The 19,027-nt window shown below is 39.2% G+C and overlaps 2 protein-coding genes across 2 annotated transcripts in view; one reads left to right on the forward strand and one right to left on the reverse strand.

Annotated features, from left to right (window-relative positions):
- Positions 1-19,027, reverse strand: part of LOC115795702 (adrenodoxin-like) — a 63,477-nt gene that overhangs the window by 5,234 nt on the left and 39,216 nt on the right. The window lies entirely within an intron of this gene.
- Positions 467-17,903, forward strand: LOC115795693 (paraspeckle component 1-like). The gene is given in 11 exon segments (XM_030751725.1): positions 467-935; positions 1,188-1,337; positions 1,424-1,505; positions 1,508-1,574; positions 1,897-1,992; positions 2,098-2,294; positions 2,623-2,707; positions 3,013-3,118; positions 9,825-9,882; positions 14,410-14,546; positions 15,011-17,903. Coding segments are annotated over 11 exon segments (1,560 nt in total). The 5' UTR covers positions 467-554; the 3' UTR covers positions 15,212-17,903.

Raw genomic sequence — 19,027 nt, forward strand, 5'->3', positions numbered from 1 at the left:
AAACGTAAAAGGTTTTTGTAACCTTATACTGTGTATGTGCGTATGTATACAAAGTATGAGATGATTTTTTTCCTCACTCATCCCTATATGTTTTTCACTACTGTTTCTGTCTTTGAAATGGCAGCGCCTCCAGAAAGGGGGGGGGGGGGGGGGGGGGGGGGCAGCATGGCCACAGTTCACCTATCTCCCCATGTTTGTTCTGTTTGTCTTCTTGGATGGGTGTTCTGTTAACTGTAATTTCCCCATTGTGGGATCAATAAAGTATCATCAATCAATCAAAAATTATTTTGGTACCAATACTGTTAATTTAGCGCAGCTGTGGCATAAACCGTACACTGTATAAGTACAGTTGTTATAAATATATCATCTACTTGAGCTCCTGAACCTGTTCTAGCTCTTACCTGCTGCATCTGCCACAAATCTCTCGAGAACTGGAAGAAAGTTGCGCACGCAACCGTCGCCATCTTTAAAATTTGGAGGCATCTGTGAGCATCTTTAGTGTGCAGCCAGTTTATCAAAGTTAAGCACATTTCCATAAAAGAACTATTCCAATCATGGCTAACCGAAATATACAACAAATGAATATGCAAAGCAACAATTCTCCCCAACCGACGAGACGCGGAACCGACTCCCCGGTCGCGGAGCAGACACCGGCGAACAAAGACAGCGCGGCCCCGCCGCCGCGGCAGTCTCCCGCGGCTGAGCAAACGGAAGGAGCCGCAGAAGGAAGCGGCGAAGGCCCGACAGAAATGACCCTAGACATTACTAGTTTTCGAAAGCCGGGTGAGAAGACGTTCACCCAGCGATCCCGTCTTTTTGTCGGCAGTCTCCCGCAGGATATTCCGGAGGAGGAGTTCAAAAACATGTTTGCTAAATATGGGAACGTTAACGAGGTGTTCATCAACAGAGAGCGGGGCTTCGGCTTCATTCGCCTGGTATGGATAAAGAGTTTAACTTTCTGGCTTTACCGTGTGCTTTCGTAACGAAGCATCGCAGGGTTTGTTTTTGGAAATGGACCGGGATTAAGCCACCTTAGCAAGGGGTTATGTTAGCATTACCACAGCGAGCTTACGTCTTATAATTTGATACTAAATGTTTCTTTTTACATCTTAATGGGTGATGCCACTTTAGATACGTTTTAAGGTGTGTGAAAGCAGTTTTGAGAAAAACCACCTTTCTCCCTTCAGGAAACCCGTACTCTAGCAGAGATTGCTAAAGCCGAGCTGGATGGGACTATTTTGAATAATCGACCAATCAGAGTCCGCTTTGCCACTCACGGCGCTGCGCTCACAGTGCGCAATCTGCTGCCTGTGGTCACCAACGAACTGCTGGAACAGGTAGAGCGGACACGAGCCAGAAATCTTTGTCTCTTCCCCCTCTTGCATTGCTGATTTAAGGTTACCTCACCTCTTTGCATCCTCAGGCGTTTTCTCAGTTTGGACCAGTGGAGCGGGCTATTGTTGTGACAGATGACCGCGGGCGTCCCACTGGGAGAGGCATTGTGGAGTTGCAAACAAAGTAGCAGCACGTAAAGCTCTGGAGCGCTGCACTGAGGGAGCACTGCTGCTGACCACGTAAGGAGCATAAGGAGGAGGTTGTTTGATGGGTTGAAAACACTTGAATGTAATTAACAAATGCATTCTGATATACATTTGTTAATTACATTGTCTGTTTCGGAGAACCTTGTTTTTCTTTTAAAATTACAACAAAACCACAAAATTCAGTCTTTATTTTGTCATCCTTCATCTGTATCACCAATATTGCCAGGGGCAAAGTTTTCAGGATTGTTACAATGAGTATGAGCATGCACCACTGGACATGTTTTCAGAAATTAATTCCTTAATCATTTTGTCACAAATATGTGAGAAGTTTTAACACAGTTTCTTCTGTCCTCAGTACACCCTGTCCTGCCATTGTGGAGCCTGCGGAGCACCTTGATGATGAGGATGGCCTGCCTGAAAAGTTGCTGCAAAAAACTCCAAAGTACTATAAGTAAGCACAGAGGCCACATTGTAACACAGGTGGATTCTGAGTTTCCTTCCATTGATACTCAAGGAAAAACTATAGTTATTGACAGTACTTGTCTTTTCTTCACAGGGAACGAGAGCAGAAGCCACGTTTTGCCCAGCCGGGGACGTTCGAGTTTGAGTTCTCGTCTCGTTGGAAAGCTTTGGATGAGATGGAGAAACAGCAGAGAGAGCAGGTGGACAGGAACATCAAAGAGGCTAAAGAGAAACTCGAGGCTGAGCTGGAGTCAGCCAAGCATGAACATCAGCTCATGTTAATGAGGCAAGGTATGGACTGCGGCCTTTATTGCTCTTTTATGTATGGAGTTTAATACCAGCCTGCCATCTTGGATAACACCTCGTAATGCTTTAGTCATTTGAGCGTGTTTTCCACGTCTTTAGATAATATTTGTGGCAGATGGAAGGAATGTTTATGGACACTTTTGTAAATGAATTAGCTAATAATATTCTTTATAAGGTTATTCCTCTGATTTAAAAATAAATCAAATTAAAAGCTTTAATTGCACAGTGCTCTGTGAAAATAAATTACAGTCAGCTGTCTTTCCAGTCAGTCTCTCCTTCCATGGATGAACTCTTTACGTTGTCTTTCATGTAGATCTAATGAGACGTCAGGAGGAGCTGAGGAGACTCGAGGAGCTTCGCAACCAAGAGCTGCAGAGACGAAAGCAGATAGAGATGAGGTGTGTGCATCTTTATTTAAGAAGACCATTAGAGCACTTTAACAAAGTTCTTGAGAATGCAATTAGTATCTACTGTGGATGGGCAAATTATATTGTTTCACTTTACTTACTTTTGTGGATTAGTGAAGTTGTGGGCTTTTATTTTTTTAAGGTAATCAGACTTGTGACTTTTATTTTGGTCACGTATAAATAAAATGGACCGGAGTAGAATCACTCTGATGATGCGGTGCATTCTTTCTAAGCTTTTTCATGCTTCGTATTAATTGATCTATATTATTTCACTCATTCGTCTCTTTACTCTGTAGGCATGAGGAGGAGAGGAGGAGGAGAGAAGAGGAGCTGATGAGGCACAGAGAACAGGACGACCTGAGACGCCAACCAGATGGCTTCAAACCAAACTACATGGAAAATGTGAGTACAGATGGAGCACACACATCCAAACACACCTGTCCAGTTAGTTTTTATAGTGATGTGAGATACACAGCCACCTGCAGTTAATACCATCAGCCAGAAAGTTAGCCTAAAGGCTGGCGTTGTTCCATTTGTGTCACATTAGACCAGTTTTTTTTTTTTTTTAATCATTTTCAGAAATTTAAACATAAACATACACAGTGTAGGGTTATAAATAGATTCTCTTTGACATACTAGAAGTGGCACGATACAGCTTGTACAGCCATTAATACTGAGCTGTGTCTTTTGCATCTTACTGCATTACCTTTAGTTGTTGGACTCGTTATTGTTGTAGTGTTTTGTTTTTTTGTATCTGCTACAATCAGTTTCTTTGAGGTATTTCTTGGGGAAGGGGCTTTAATGCGATGATCTTTCCCGGACATATGAAAAAATTATGTTTGAAAGAGAGAATTGTTAATTATGTGACATGCATGACAGATATTCTTATTAAATATGGAAAATGTCATTATTAAACACGGTCCTACATAGAGGGTGTGTTATGGGTTGTTTGAAGTCATAATCTAAGAGCCTTAAACAGAAGCGTGAGTATGTCAGGCCAAATGTTGGATGTAGTTGTTGCTTCAGGTCTGTATCCTACTAGAAACATGTAGAAACACTTTGTTTTTAGAGTCGGGTTTGTGTGGTAATCTAGTTTGGCAGAATGTGAAGCTTGTAGGAAAAGTGCTGCACACTCTTCTGTTTGCAGCAATTAGTCAAACAAATTCCAGGAAGCTTGAAGTTGCGCCTGAGCTCACGTTTAGCATAGACTGTATGAAAGATGGATGCAGCCGCTGTGGCATTGGCCCTCGTTTTTTGGATGGTTGTTTTGAAATTTTGAGTTTGCCGTATGGCTGTTACTGTCTTGGTTATTTGGAACAAGAAGTTATAACACTTCAAAAATCAGTTATCACAAGATAGCTTACTATAACTTAATAACCAATATTATTAGGGATGATGACTGTTTCTCTGGTCACAACACTCTAGAACAATCATACCAACTCAGTGTGCATTGCATTCCACCAACGCTAAAACTGTGCAACTAGAAACTGATTAAATTAAACTGACTTCCAGCCAAAGCACTAATCTTCTGACAAATGACGACCATGATGAAATGTCATGAATCCAAACATTTGTGTGACCTGAGTTTGCTGCTAAATTAACGCGCTGTCCTGCCAAATCTAAACACTCGTCAGTCCCATAAACTACCGGCTGGCACCGATCAGCACTCAGTGATGTTGCACATTCAGGTACTTCTGCATTGGCTTCAGTTTCCAGACCCGGTGGCTGTGTTTGTGTTTATATACAGTCTATGTTCTTTGGTGAGCAGAACATGTTTTTTCCAGTTTTTCTTTTTGCATCACCTAGACTGTATTTCCCATAGTTTTTGTGTCAGTTTTATTTGATTTAAGTAGAGACAGTGTTTTCCATTTCCTGTTTATGGAAGCCTGTAATATTTCATTATTGCAGTCAGAGCCCTTGAGTAGTAAGAGTCTTGGATTAGATTAGTGTAAACGGCGAGCCTTACCTGCCTTCTTAACATAGTCATTGTTGCCATAGTTGAGCATGTTGCTGTTAATTTGTTTCACAGCAAAATCATAAAGCCAGGAACACTTTATTTACTAGATATCTCAAATAGGGCGGCAACTATTGATTATTCCATCGATTAATCAAGTAATCGGATGATAAATACTTTGTTCATATTAACAGTTCATGTGCATATTTTAACTTCCGCTGCAGTTTTTCTCTGTGTGAAACAAACAGTGGTGGATGGAGCAGCTACAAAGCTCTCTTTTCTTCACATTGGAACTTGCTGATCAGGTGGTTGATGAAGGATTTTTTATAATCGAATTAATCGAGTTACTCAAAGAATCGTTGCAGTCCTAGTCTCAAATATGCTCTTTTTGTAGCAATGTATCACAGAAATGGCTATTTTCCTGATGAGTGTGTAATGCAAATCTGTTTCACTAGACTGGATTTTACAATAATTCATAAAGCTGTATATAATTGAATTTGATTTAGATGTGCTATTAAAACATCTTTTTCAAGCACATCCCAAATGTGTGTGCAGCTGTAACTGTATGGCGCGGCTACTATTTGTTGCTAACTCCCAGGAACTGTTGCGAGGGTCCATGATCTGCCATTGCTTGTTTTAATTTTCTTTCATTTATTTTTCAATTCCATTGGAGTGAAGCAAGATAATGCAGCTACTCAAGGCTCTAGTTGTAGTTGGGGCAATCATGGTAACTGCATCACCATCTCAGACTTGTTGTTTTTTGTGTAAATCAGATACGAAAGTTATCATAAGACTGTCACATCTTTCCAAGCTGATTTAGTTTGGGGGGTGGGGTGGGGGCTCTTTAGTTTTTTAGTTTTACTTAAATAACTGCAATAGCCTTACATACAAAATTACTAACAGCAGTATTTACTGTAGAACTGTTGTTTTAGGTTACATTTTATCATATAGCTGATGCCTTGCAGTATCTGTTATTCAAGCAATTAATGTATCAGTCCTCAACAGTCTTGTGGAACATTACACATTTTTGTAAGGAGATGTAGTAGCCTTAGTTTCCGCTCTGTTAGCAGGGTGCACATGCACTAAACCAAACATGAAGCAGGGTTCTAGCCAGAAATTTTTATCAGCCCCATCAGTGATGCTAATGCTAATTAGCAAGCTAATGCTAACCGCTAAAGCTTCTCCCATTTGTTAATTGAGTGACGGGGCCTACATATGTAACCAGAAAGCACCTCTGAAATCTAGGCATTAATCACAGTCTTTGTGGACGCGTAGTTGCATTTCTCAAGGTGCATGTCAGGTTAGGTTCAGAGAAGATTTTCGGTTGTGTATGTAGGACTGACGCAGAACTCTAAATCAGGCCTTATTTTATTATTTATTTTTATTTATTTATTTTAGTAATTGAGTATTCTATTGACTACTCCATCAATTAATCAAGTAATCAGATAAGAAATAATTTTTTGTATTAACAATTCATCAGCATATTTTAACTTCCGTACTGCAGATCTTTCTCTGTGTGATTTAAACAGCGGTGGATGGAGCAGCTGCAAAGTTCTCTTTTCTTCATGTTGCTGATCAGGTGGTTGATGAAGGACCTCCAGCTGTTTCCCAGTAAAGGTTTTAATGTGCTTACAGGAGCAAGCGCTGCTGCTTGGGACGCTAGAAAAACGTTTCGCTCCACCTGAGCTCACCGTCTCAGTAAAGGCTCTGCCTCTTTGCGCTTGCTGCGCGTTGTGCAGACAGACTGCACATAAAACAACTGCTGTTGTGTGTTTGTTGAAAAACTGGGGCTGCATGAGCTTAATGCTGGAATGCTTTTTATTCACAAGCATCCTCCAAATTACGTTTCTACTGCAGGTCTATTTTTAGTCACTAATCATGGATTAAAGCATGAAAACATTTTGACGGAGCCCCTCGGTACTGGGGGGGGGGGGGGGGGGGGGGGGCTTCAGGCACCAAACGATTGCTAGTGCTAATCGCAGCCCCTGCTAGCAAACTGTGGTTATAGTGATCATTCAGGTGGCTACAGCTGAAATAAAGAAAAACAACAGCTGACGTGCGACCGTAGCTAGATCAAACATGCACATTGTGAATGAAACTGCCCGCCTCTGTGGTAGATTGCAAATTGCAGTGAAATGATACAGGCACAAGCAGCGATCTAGCCAGGGAGGAGTCCGCGGGGTGCACTCCTGCTGGCTAATTGCAGTGACAGCAGAGTTCTGAAAATGAAGCGGTGAAATCCTTAGCCTGGCGCAAGGGCGTCTCAGCAAGGCGCAGCGCCTGGTGATCAACCATTAGCTAGAACACTGAAGTCAAACAGCGCAGCTCTGCTGCACTGCCAGCTGTAACTGCTGATTTCTAAATGATCTGAAAACAGATAGATGGTTGTGTGAATAGAGCTGCTGCTACATGGTGACATTTTTGGCGCCACCCAACGTAATTGTAACTTCAGCCGAAGGAAAACCATTTGCAATGTAATAAAACATGACATCCAACCAAACCTGTCTTATCTTATTAAACTGTGACATTTAGGACTTGACTTAGAAATGTTTCTTTTCAGAGTTTATTAATAATCCATTTCTAACAACATGCTGAGGGCTTAGATGATAAACTGTCAAAAAGCAACATGGGTGTAGGTTTTAATAGCAGTGAGTGTATGTAATGATGTGACCAGTCTGCCATGTAATCTGCAGAATTTCAAGTGAGTATATTTGAGTGAAGTGTAGTCTTATGATTGCTGTGTGTAAGTGGTGGTATGATACTGTATTTTATTAATTTGTTATAACTTTTCTCTTCATGTCCTTTGCTGTGTTTAAAGGTCCTGTTGGCGTCTGTCTTTACTTTCACATAGCAAATGGATGCTGAACAAATGTACCTAGGATATGTCTGCCATCTGTCACTTATGAACCGACTGTTAGAGTAGTAAGGAAAAACAGATACTTAGTTCATTTATGTTAGTTAAAACGATACAAAAAGGACTGAAAATGATTTTTTTGTAGAATTATTTTTGAGCTAAGAGGGTTGTGTTTGTGTTTTGTGTGTCAGTGCAGGTGCTACTTCAAGCTCCACATTATCTTCCTCTGTCAGCTTGAAAAATGTAAGGTGCATTAATGTGCACAGTAAAGTCTACATAAAAATTTTACCATGTAGACCTTTTTAAGAATTAACATCTGTGTAATAAGGAAAATATATTTTTGATCATGAGTCTATATTTGTGTTTCACAGCCTTTTTTTCTTTTTCATTATTGATATCTGGCAATGACGAGTAAAAGGCTCTTTTTTTTAATCTTGCTATCGTGTCATTGCAGTTTGTAGTATTTATACGTTGGATTATTGTCTCCAATATTATGAATCCTGCCTTTGCTGCCCTCTAGTGTTTAAAGTAGCTGTGAGGCAATTACCACTGTTTGATAATACTGTACTTTAGTGCAATAATGTTAAGCAAATTTGCTTGTCAGTTTTCTTATAACTGCAACATAGTGACCACTTAAAGGTAAGTACAGTAAACGGTACAGAAGTTCAGTCACAGCATTTCCAGTAAGTTGTGTCCTCTCCCATCTTCCCCAGTGATATATTGTGGAACTAATTATAAATGGCTGCCTAACTGAACTATTTATGGCTGTTTTATAGGTTGTGATTACGTTATGAAAATGTTTGCAACATTGATAGATTATAATATAGACCTGCTCATACAAGTTTTAATTTGTTTTAAAGGGGAACATTATTTTCAGGGCACATGTTTTCTCAGACTGGATGAGGTCTGTTCTGAATCTTATTTACATTCTGTGTCTACAGGAGTATATGTGTATCTGTAAATACAGTATTTTTGTGTGTGTGTGTGTGTGAAAGAAATGTCTCGGTGGTGGTGTGGGAGAATGTGGAAAAAGCATCAGTGACCGAACAAAGTTTTTACACGAGCTCTGACACACCAAACTGACCTTTTCTACAGTTATCACCACAGTCTCTTTTCTACCAGTACCGACTCGACTCTACTTCGCTTCAGTCGTTTTCCATTACAATTGAGTGCCGCCTCAATGTGGGTAGGGTTGTTATAGCAAGGCGGCCCGAAGGTCCTGTGTTGTCATTTGTACACGTCACCAACAGTCGCGCCATCTGGATTCTGTCGTCAGCCGCCAAGCACAAAAATGTCTTAGTGTGTAGTTATTTCCCTCATTGCTGGATTTCAAAAACAGCGGGTTTGATTGTTGTGAAGGAGTCACTCTTGTGACTCATCTAGTGATGTCACTTCCTGGTCAATCAGCGGCCTGCAATCTGACATCACATTTTCAGCTCGACTCAGCTCGCTTACAAACCTGGCTGGGTGGGTACTTAAAAAAAGAAACAAAGTAGCTGATACCAGGTACTACCACTTAATGGAATACCCTAAAAGTTGAGTTGAGCCGAGCCGAGTAGGTACTGGTGGAAAAGAGGCCTAACTCTTGGCCTGTCTAACACCATTGATTGCCAGTAGCTGTTTGGCTGATTAAATGATAGGTAGGTGTGTGTTTTGTGCTTAGCTTCCAATGCAAAGCAAAAATTACAAAGCTGGTGGATGTACGATACATTAATACATAAACAACAACTATTTACTTTTTTAATATTGTGGGAGAAACACTTGCACATACTGTACTGCAATGTGTTTGTGCTTTCATTTTGAAGGCAATGGGAGCGTGCATTACGAGTGCCGCCATCGTTGATGATGTGGAGAAAGGCAGAATGGATGCTGTATTTAATTTGCTTTTTTTACTTGATCAAATACAAATGAAGTAACACTTAGAGCAGTGTTGCTGTCACCATCTTGTCTTTGGAGTCACACGTGGAGAACACACTATATGTGCACCCACTATCTGTCCTTCCTGAAGTATGAGCACATCTCAAGACTTGAGGTGCTAATTTCTGGGTCAACTTGGTGTGTCAGATATTAACACTTTAATTTGATCTAAAGTGTTGCAAAAAAAACAAAAAAAAAAGACCTTGTTTTAATAGACAGAGAAGCACTGAAGCTAACCCTAAAGTCTCTTTAGTATAACTGCTATTTATCCAAGTGTGGCTGTGTGGAAATGTAATAATTTGTGAGTGTGTTGCAGTAGGTTATCCGCAAAGCATTTGTATTTTAGCAGTTTTGTTCTGAAGGCTTCTCTTCACTTCTTCCAGAGAGAACAGGAAATGAGAGTGGGTGAGCTGGGCCCTCGTGGAGCCATTAATATGGGAGGTACGGGCATGAATCTGTAAGGCCTGGTTAATACAAAAACCAGATCAAGTGAATTGTTTTCATGTACCAGTTTTAATTGTTCTTGCATCCTCAATGGCTTATTTATAACCTTATTCACATATGTTGCATAGTTTGATTTTTTTTTTTTTTTTTTTCTCTTCTCTCTTCAATGGGAAATGTCAGTTGGGATGCACAGCAGTAGAAAGTAAATGATCTTCATAGCAACATGGACTCTGTACAGTATACTGAATGTCTATGAGCAGACATAGTTTAAGAACTATTGGGTCTCTGAGCCTTCATCCTCAGCTCTATGCAGGTCTGACATAATGGATAATACACCACCTTTAGGTGACAATATAAATAAAATTGAATTATACATGTTAAACACTATTATAAATGGTATTCACGAATTTAATGTGAAATTTGTAAGTTGTACAAGTCTTGGCCTTCAGCCTTGCAGTACATACTGATGTATTTATTTTTCTTTTGTTGGGAATGAAAATCATGTCTTCAACAATTGGTGATCTGCTGAGTGTGGGATGAGGGGCCGGGGACTGATGTTGGAGTCTGTGATCATCTAACTTGGACATATTGTTAAATTTTAATGGTAGCTTTTCACCATAAAAAAGTCTATAACCCAGGATTGCACATCACCTTCATAAACTAGTCTGCAGTGACTTGTTTAAATGCAGTTTGTAGCGACATGTCCGGAGCACTTTATTTAAAGTGGCTATAGTATTCGGTTTGCAGTGTGATATCTGACTTACGTGCACTTCTCTGATGTTTCATCTGAACTGCTCTATCTGCAGTGCTTTTTTAAAGAAAAAAATTGTTTTAAATGTCAAAGTATTTCCCAATTATTCAAGAAGATTGAGATTACACTGTTATAGGTACATTATATAAAATTTTAGAGCACGCAAGCTGGTGGTAATCTCACTCTTTGGCAATACAGAAGTTCCTAATAATGAATAATTCTGCAATGTGTGAACAGACTATAATGCAGCTTAAAAAGTAGGACCTTTGCTGGTTCATTGGTTGCATCTACAAACTGTGGACTGAGTTTTATGCAAACAATCTTGGTCAGTTTTTCTGCAAGAATTAAATAGTGAGATATCTGTGCTTGTTCCACAATGACCTCCTTCAGTGCCTCAGAAAATAACAATTTTACTTAGTTAAGTCCTATAGTAGATAGGGCGTTAAATTCATACATGGAACTTTCTTTGGTTCAAACTGAACATGAGCTGGCTTTCCTTTGGCTAACGTTGGTGAATGCTTGGTGTTACGGAACAATTGCAAACTACTTAACATAGCAAAATATTCTCTTGAATGTGAGCGCTCTCAACTCCTGGGGCTTATTGGCTCTTCCTTTTTACATTTTTTTAAGTTCTTTCACTCTTGGACGCCTACTAGGAGTAACCCTTGTTTCTGTTTTGTGAACTGAGTGGTTTTTGTCATATTTCAGACCTGCTTCCAGAAATAAACCCCGAACCTATTCGAATGGCCGTTAAACTACGTCTTTGTTGAGAGATAGCGGGATGGATGGATGGATGTCGATCGATCCAGATGTTGGTCTGTCAATCGATATAGATGAATGAGGTGTTGATGCTCATCATTTGGGTACAGGGGAGGTCGCCAAATGTCGTCTTTGTGGTAGGGAAAGAGTTAAAGGATTCCAACAGCCAATGTTGCAGAGTAAAGAGTAATTTATGGTTCCATAAATGTGTCCATATACAGACACGTTTCCATTTGGACAGTGAAAAGAGGGATTTTCACCCACTGCAAACATGCTCCTGTGCAGTCCTCCTTAGTTGACGAGTAGGCTGGAATAGGGAAGGGGTGCAGAAAAAAAAGAGAAAAAATACATCACAAAAGCTACACACACCGCCCCACCTGACAGCAAGCACTCTCTGCAGGTCGAGGGACTGTCCGTGACTGAATGTGGACTGTCTTCACGCTACCCCCACTCAAGCGCGAAACAAGCATAAGTATAGACAGATTCATGTAGCATAGCTTACCGGTAGTTACAGGTGACCTTCGGTTTTTGCTTGTTAACATTATTGCTATCTGACTGGAAATGCTAGTTGAACAGCTTTACAAATTACTTTATCAGCTAATGTGATCCATGATATTAACTTGGGTAATAACTGATTTTTGGCAACAATAAATGATGTAGTTGTATATAGCAGATGCTTTAATAGCTAACTTGGTTGCAGCAACAAAGACTTTCTTTATTATACAACTAGTTAGGAATTCAATACATATGCCGGCCTCAGTGCTGTAAGAATTTCACAACATACAGTACATACAAAAGTGCAGCATTATAATTTATAATTTCATCGCTGTTTTGGCTAAAACTTGCTCACTCAGAGTGTAAGCTCACAGAAAACCTTTTTAATTCAATGTAAAGAGTTGGAAGGAGTGATGAACTGCTAAGGCTGATGTGTAGCATCTCCAGAATCTCACAGTTTAGTGTAGAAACAGAATGAACTCTTCTTCTGTATATGGAAAGTGGGTTCTCTTTCACTGGACCTGTCATGGTGTGTCATCATTTTTCTGCGGTATCTGATAATACCCAGACATTGAGCTCTACTTTATTAGATACATAGAGAATGAAGTACAACCACCGTAGGTTCGACTACACATTTGGCAATGGTGAAGCGATGGTATTGAGCTGGTTGCAAACTGCAACCTCATCACTAGTCCAGCCAAATCCTACACACTGACAATGACACATTGTCATTTAAAATTTATAGATAATATAGGCTACGTTCACACTGCAGCCTGAAGTGACCCAAATCCGATTTTTTTTTCGCCCTCATGCGACCTTTATCTGATCTTTTCATGCCAGTCTGAACAACACAGATCAGATTTTTTTCAAATGCGACCCAGGCCACTTGGATATGTGGTCCTAAATCCGGTATCCGATCTATTCAAATGCGATCTGAGTGTGTACGGCCAGGTCGCATTTATCTGACCTGCACGTCATTGATACTCGACAAACGTCACTATTCTGCATCCCGTTACACGGACGCGGGAAGGAAAACGTGTGACTTACGCAAACATTGAGCGCGCTCGCTACATGTGACGTTATCGCGTCCTCTACTACGCATGCGGGACACTTTCAGGTTCGTCTGCTGTTCACACGCAGATCACATCCAAGTCGCATTTATTTGGAAATGTGAACAACCACGCCAAAAAAAAAAAAAAATCGGATTTCACAAAAATCGGAATTGGGTCACTTCAGGCTGCAGTGTGAACGTAGTCATAAAAAAGAATACACGTGCGTAACTTTGTTTTTCTATAGTATGACTTTTACTTATCCTGGTGATAATGCCATAATGAAATCATAAAATTACTTTGCCCAGCCAAAAAACTGGTAGTTTCAAGTACTGTGCTAAAAAAAAGTGTAAAAATACTCTGTGGCTTTATAAAGGTCATGCTAGTACTTTTTTTTTTTTTTTTCCCCCTCAGTATGCTGCTGTAACCACTGGATGAAATGGTATATGGGTACACTGAGTTCATGGGATTGTAGTACATGTAGCAGTAATAGTTTATGTATTTGTGCACTTAAATTTCTAGTGCAAGTTCTTTTTGTTTTTGGGGGGTTTTTTTGTTTGTTTTTTTCCCGAAAATGCTGTCCATAGTTTTCTAATTGTTTTTTCCTTTTCTTTTGGTTACACATTCTCTTTGGTAAAAGAAACCTTGTCCTAATATGGTAAATATATTAAATAGTCTCTGATGTCAGATTAATGGCCATTCTCAAGTCATGTTGATTATTATTATCATCACAAATGTACACAGTAGTCACAGTACTTTGTCGTGTGGGTTTACTTTTGAATAACGAATCTGTGATGTCTGTCGAAGTCTTTTTTTTAAAATTTACTTTAAATGCAGTCCAGTATTACTTTCTAAATACTTCAGCTATGTATTTTCTGTGATTATGGTGATGTGCAATCCAAGGGTTGGTTATTAGAAGTAAATGGACTTTGCGACTTGGCGTTTTAGCTCTTTTGTTCTGGTTTTCATCTACTGTGAGTCAGTCTCTGTAATACTTTTGCAACATAAGTTAAAATTTTGGACAGTCATTAACATTGGTTTTTTGGTTGTGGAAAAAGAAAAAATTTAAAAAAATTTTAAAATCTAAAATATTATGGTATTTTCACTCATTTGGTTGCTCCATTGTTGAATTGCTGTGAAATTCTGCAAAAAAAAAAATTGTGTGATGTAGCCTCCTGATTTTGGTGACCTTGGCTTTATGTTGTTGTGACTCTGAGGTTGACCTTCCATTTTTACATTAATGCAGCCACAAGATTTGGATGGATTCCTGTGAAATTTTCTAAAAATGATTCATTCCCCTTTGGTTGTTCTATTACATCTTGTAAGTTTCAAATTCTTTTAGCTTTTGACCAAAAACCAATGTTAACTTTCAAAACTGTAATAATAGTTCTATCTTGAAGCTACCATTGAGTGCATTAATTGCACTAAATTACAATAAAACCAACCGATGCTCCATTGTTTTGCATGTAGATGGCTATAACCAGGCCTCTGCAGGGCCCAGTGGTAACCAAGGTCAAATGATGGGCATGAGTGGAAGGGGAGGACCCATTGGCCCAGAGGGAACAGCAAAAATGGGGACACCATTGATGTCAGAGAATGGAGCCATGGTAATGTATATAGAAAAATAAATTAAAGCTTGACATGGTTTATATTGGAAGAAGTTTTTCCATTACTGTAAACATTTGGTTTCCAAGAAATTGCTAAAAAGAATTTTAGAGCTAGTAATTTAACATCAGTTGACCCTCAGAAGCTTTATATTTGAGGAAGAATTATTTAAGATTTGAAGAACTTTGTTAAAACTGGAGATTTAACTAACAGTTATATTCCTCTCTCTCCCTGTGTTTGCGTGGTTTATTTCTCTCCCTTTTACTCTTGGATGGTGACCCTCGGATCAAACTAAACACTGACTGAACCTTATAAATCCATTCTTGAAAATCCTGTACTCCTCGGCTCATCGCTCCTCTGGCCTCTATTCATTAAAAAAAAAAAAAAATCCCATCCCTGCAACACAATTATTTCCATCCTTCATTGTTCCTGCCATTTCTGCATCGCTGGCCTAATTATATCACAGCGAAACGATAGATACCCGCAAGGTGGACCCATGGGGGGCCGAACCGATGTTGAGTCCCCAAAGCAGCAGCAGCAGCAACAACAGCAGCAGCAACCGCCGCCATCATTGGGCACTCAAGCTGGACCAGCTCCGGGATTTGGAAGAGGCAGCCCAGTAGGGGGAGTCTTTGATGGGCCAAATAACAAGCGTCGCAGATACTAACTCCTCATGGTACTCATGGATCTGTTATTGAGTCCTAATTCTTGTTTTTACACTTTGCTGACCCACTACCATCCCTGGGACTTGGATATGTTTGCTGGGGGATATGTTGTTTTTGTTTTTATAATTTCTGAGCCATTATTTTGTGATTGATAAAAGAACATGTTTTTTTTTTTTATCTAAACTGTCCACTTTTTTTTTTTTTTTTTGTCGAATGACTTCTCTCTGTGGTCTAAATGAAGCGGTTTGTGCGCTCATTGTGGAGGCAACATTTCAGAGCATGTCGAGGGATGCTTCTGTGGATAGGCAGGTTTGCAGTTGCATTGACTGCTGTTGTCTAGGATAAATTTTAAGTTGCTTTAAGGAAGTTTTAACTTTAAAAAAAAAAAAAATAAGATTACAAAAACACAAATACTGACTTCTCAGACGGAGTGTCAAATTTGATAGTACTGATATTGAGGTTACAGTTTTCAACAAAAGAATGTATTCTAACATTAAAAAACTGCTGTCCTTAGCATGTGCTCGCACAGGCACAGTGCTTGGATAAACAGTGATAACTAGTGCGTGGGAATTGCAGAGTAACTAATGGTGTGAAATGGTGATATGTTCCCTATAATAACTGTCATGATGTAATGATTCAGCAATTTTCTGTTTATTACAAGACAATTAGTTGTGATAATCCCATTTCCTTTTCTTCACCACAAATTAGCCTGCATGTTAACACATTGGAGCAGGAAGCTGATGTGATACTGGTGGATTTTTTTTTTTAATTTATATATATATATGTCCAAACCGTATCAAAAATGTTTTCCTAGTTATGAACAGTTCCCAGCTTTTGTTTTGTGCTGTTGCTATGTTCACTGTAACATGCTAACATTAGCCTTTGTCAGCATGGGATTTTGAACGCCTCCAACAGGTGGGCTGTCATGCTTAACAAGTAAAATGTAACCCTTGGGAATTTTTATAATTTGACATAAGCAACTACTGAAACTTAGACAAGTGTTAAATCCCATTTGGTTCAAATATTGCACATTATATGGACAAAAGTACCGGGCCACCTACACATTACACCTACAGGAGCTGCTTGGCCATGAAGCTCCTGGCACACAGTTTTTGTGCTGATGTTAATGCCAGAGAAGGTCTGGAGCTCAGCTGCAGTTGGCGACATTTATACACTATGCACCTCTGCAGTCAGTGACCCCACTCTAAAATGAAATGGTGACTGAGTTGCTGTGGTTGTTAAACACTTCCTCTTTACAGTAATACCTCTTACATTTGACCGTGGGATATCTGAGGGAAGAAATTTCACAAACGGACTTGTTGCCAGATGTGTAGCCCTGTATTTTTGGCCATAGTGTGTGACTGTTGGTTGTTTTTGCCTCTTCTGCCATTTTCACAACCTACAGTACCATTAACGAAGAAGTGCCAGCATGTTTTCAGAATGTTGGCATTGACTTGAGGCAGAAGTCTTAGCACTGAGAGGTAGGGATGAAAACGAAGACTTCATTTCCTAAGAAAAAAAGTTTCCTGAGGGTAAATCTGTCTCTGTCCACTTATTTCCATATAATGCTTCAGTTTTTCCCGTGTTGCATTTTGATTGTGGTGTTTCCTTTGCATTTTCTCTTAAATTTTTAATTAGATGTTCAGACTAATGGAGAGTGAATGTTTCTGCAGCTCCAGTGCATCCTGTATTTGATGGTGAGGAGAAATAAAACATTTGTAGGAGCTTGTTTCTTTGTAATTGAAAAGTGTCTTTTTATTAACACTTCTTACACTCAGTCAGGATTTATGAGGTACTCTACACAAATTGTATTAAACCACATGAATACCAGCTGACTGCTTCTTTTCCTAATAGTTCTTTGTCCTGTTGCAGAAGGAAATAGCTTCTAATCAAGCAGTATCCACTAGCAGAGCCCCATCCACACCACATTACCTCCACTATGCCTGAAAGATGGCTTCAAGCACTTGTCAGTCTTTTCATTTGTTTTACATCTTACAAATGTTCTTCCAGGTCTCTTTCCCAGTTCTTTATTTTGCTCTATTTAGTCTTTTAAATACTTGTCTCAAAGCTTGTTTTCTATGCAATGATGTGTTAAAAGCCATCATCTGGATTTGCCTGTTCAGTGTTGATTTAGACAGTATCGTGTTGTGGGAACCAATTAATGAAGCTACCGGATGAAGACTTGTAAAGTCCTGATTAAGCTATAGACATCAGTGTGTCTTCTTGCTGCTTTGTGCTCTGGTTAAAGCTGAGTGCAGGCAGTAGTACACACCAGTGTACAAAATGTTACTTCTTTTTTTTTTTTTCTTTTTTTTAAGCCGTTTCCCCACACAGATTACCCTTCAGTTCTGGGAAGAAGAATATGTACATTTTCAAAATTTATATTTTTAAACTTTCTTTTGTTTCTTTCTCTACTTTTTTTTTTCTTTTTTTCAAAGCCACAAAGATCAGGTTTATTGCTGCTTTAATGATCACAGCACTCACTATAAATTCAGCATACTGATTTGTGCAGATATTTCTTTTGATAATTAAAAAAAAAAAAAAGCACTGCTCTAATTGTCTTCCTCATAATGCTAATAATTTGTTAGTGTCGTATTTGCAGTCATTTCCATTGTAACTGCTGTTGAACTTTAAATGGCTCCAACTCCCAACATGATCTCAGCTCAGTCAACACTGAAGTACACAAAGAAGCTGAACACAGTGTAGCTACCCCCCCCCTCGCTGTCTAGCTGTGGATGTAATACAGTGAGAGGTGCTGCAGTTCATTTTCACTTGGCCAAAAATAAATAAAAAGATAAAAATCACTCCAGTAACTTGCAGTTTTTTTGTGAACTGGTGTAGATCAGAAAAAAGTCAATTAAATGGTCTTTTTATGAACAAAATTTGTAATTTCCTCCAAAGTAAAATTTCTGTTGGTGCTTCTGTCAGTAACAGTGTGCCGTTGGACCACAGGAGTTAAGCCTGCTGGAAAAAAGCCTTTGTAGACATTATTGGTTAATTATTTATCTCAACATTTCTAGTTAGCTTGCTATTTTAAAGAGTTCTTTCAGAAACGGTTTTCTAGCAGACTTTAAGCTGTTGTATACATTTCTTTACAGATGATGTAATTTTACAGTATTTTTTTACAGTTTTAATTACAGTATTTCAATAGTATGTCCACTAAAGCTGAACGCTGACATTGATTCATTAACTTAATTTCATGTTGTTGGAATTAAATGAATGTCAACGCTCAGCTTTAGTGGACATACTATTGTGATACTGTAATTAATACAAATTAATTTTTAAGCTATGTGAGTGATGAACAGTTAGTATATAGTTTGCAACAAGATGGTCAAAACGTTTTCCCTGTACTCCAAACTACAGCAGCAACCAGGCAACTTTGGTTGTTTCATGTATTTATGAAATGGTGCAGATAATCGACATTTCCAGATCAGTAAAACTGAGATGGAAAAACATTTTGTGTGTGCAGTCGATAGTTTTTAAGCTGACAGCATCTGTTTTTTGTGCAGACCCTAGCTTTCAGTGTCGTTATTGCAAACATGCCCCAGCCTCTCTCCACTGCAGCAAAAATGATTGAAAATCCAATAATTTATAATCTTCAATTCAATTTTATTTATATAGCACCAAATCACAACAAACAGTTGTCTCAAGGCGCTTTGTATTGTGGGTAAAGACCCTACAATAATACAGAGAAAACCCAACAGTCAAAACGACCCCCTATGAGCAACACTTGGTGACAGTGGGAAGGAATAACAGTGCATTATGTGAACCCCCCACCAGCAGTCTAGGCCTATAGCAGCATAACTAAGGGAGGGTTC

This window comes from Archocentrus centrarchus, chromosome 2 (genome assembly GCF_007364275.1).
Source record: "Archocentrus centrarchus isolate MPI-CPG fArcCen1 chromosome 2, fArcCen1, whole genome shotgun sequence".
NCBI classification, from domain to species: Eukaryota; Metazoa; Chordata; class Actinopteri; order Cichliformes; family Cichlidae; genus Archocentrus; species Archocentrus centrarchus.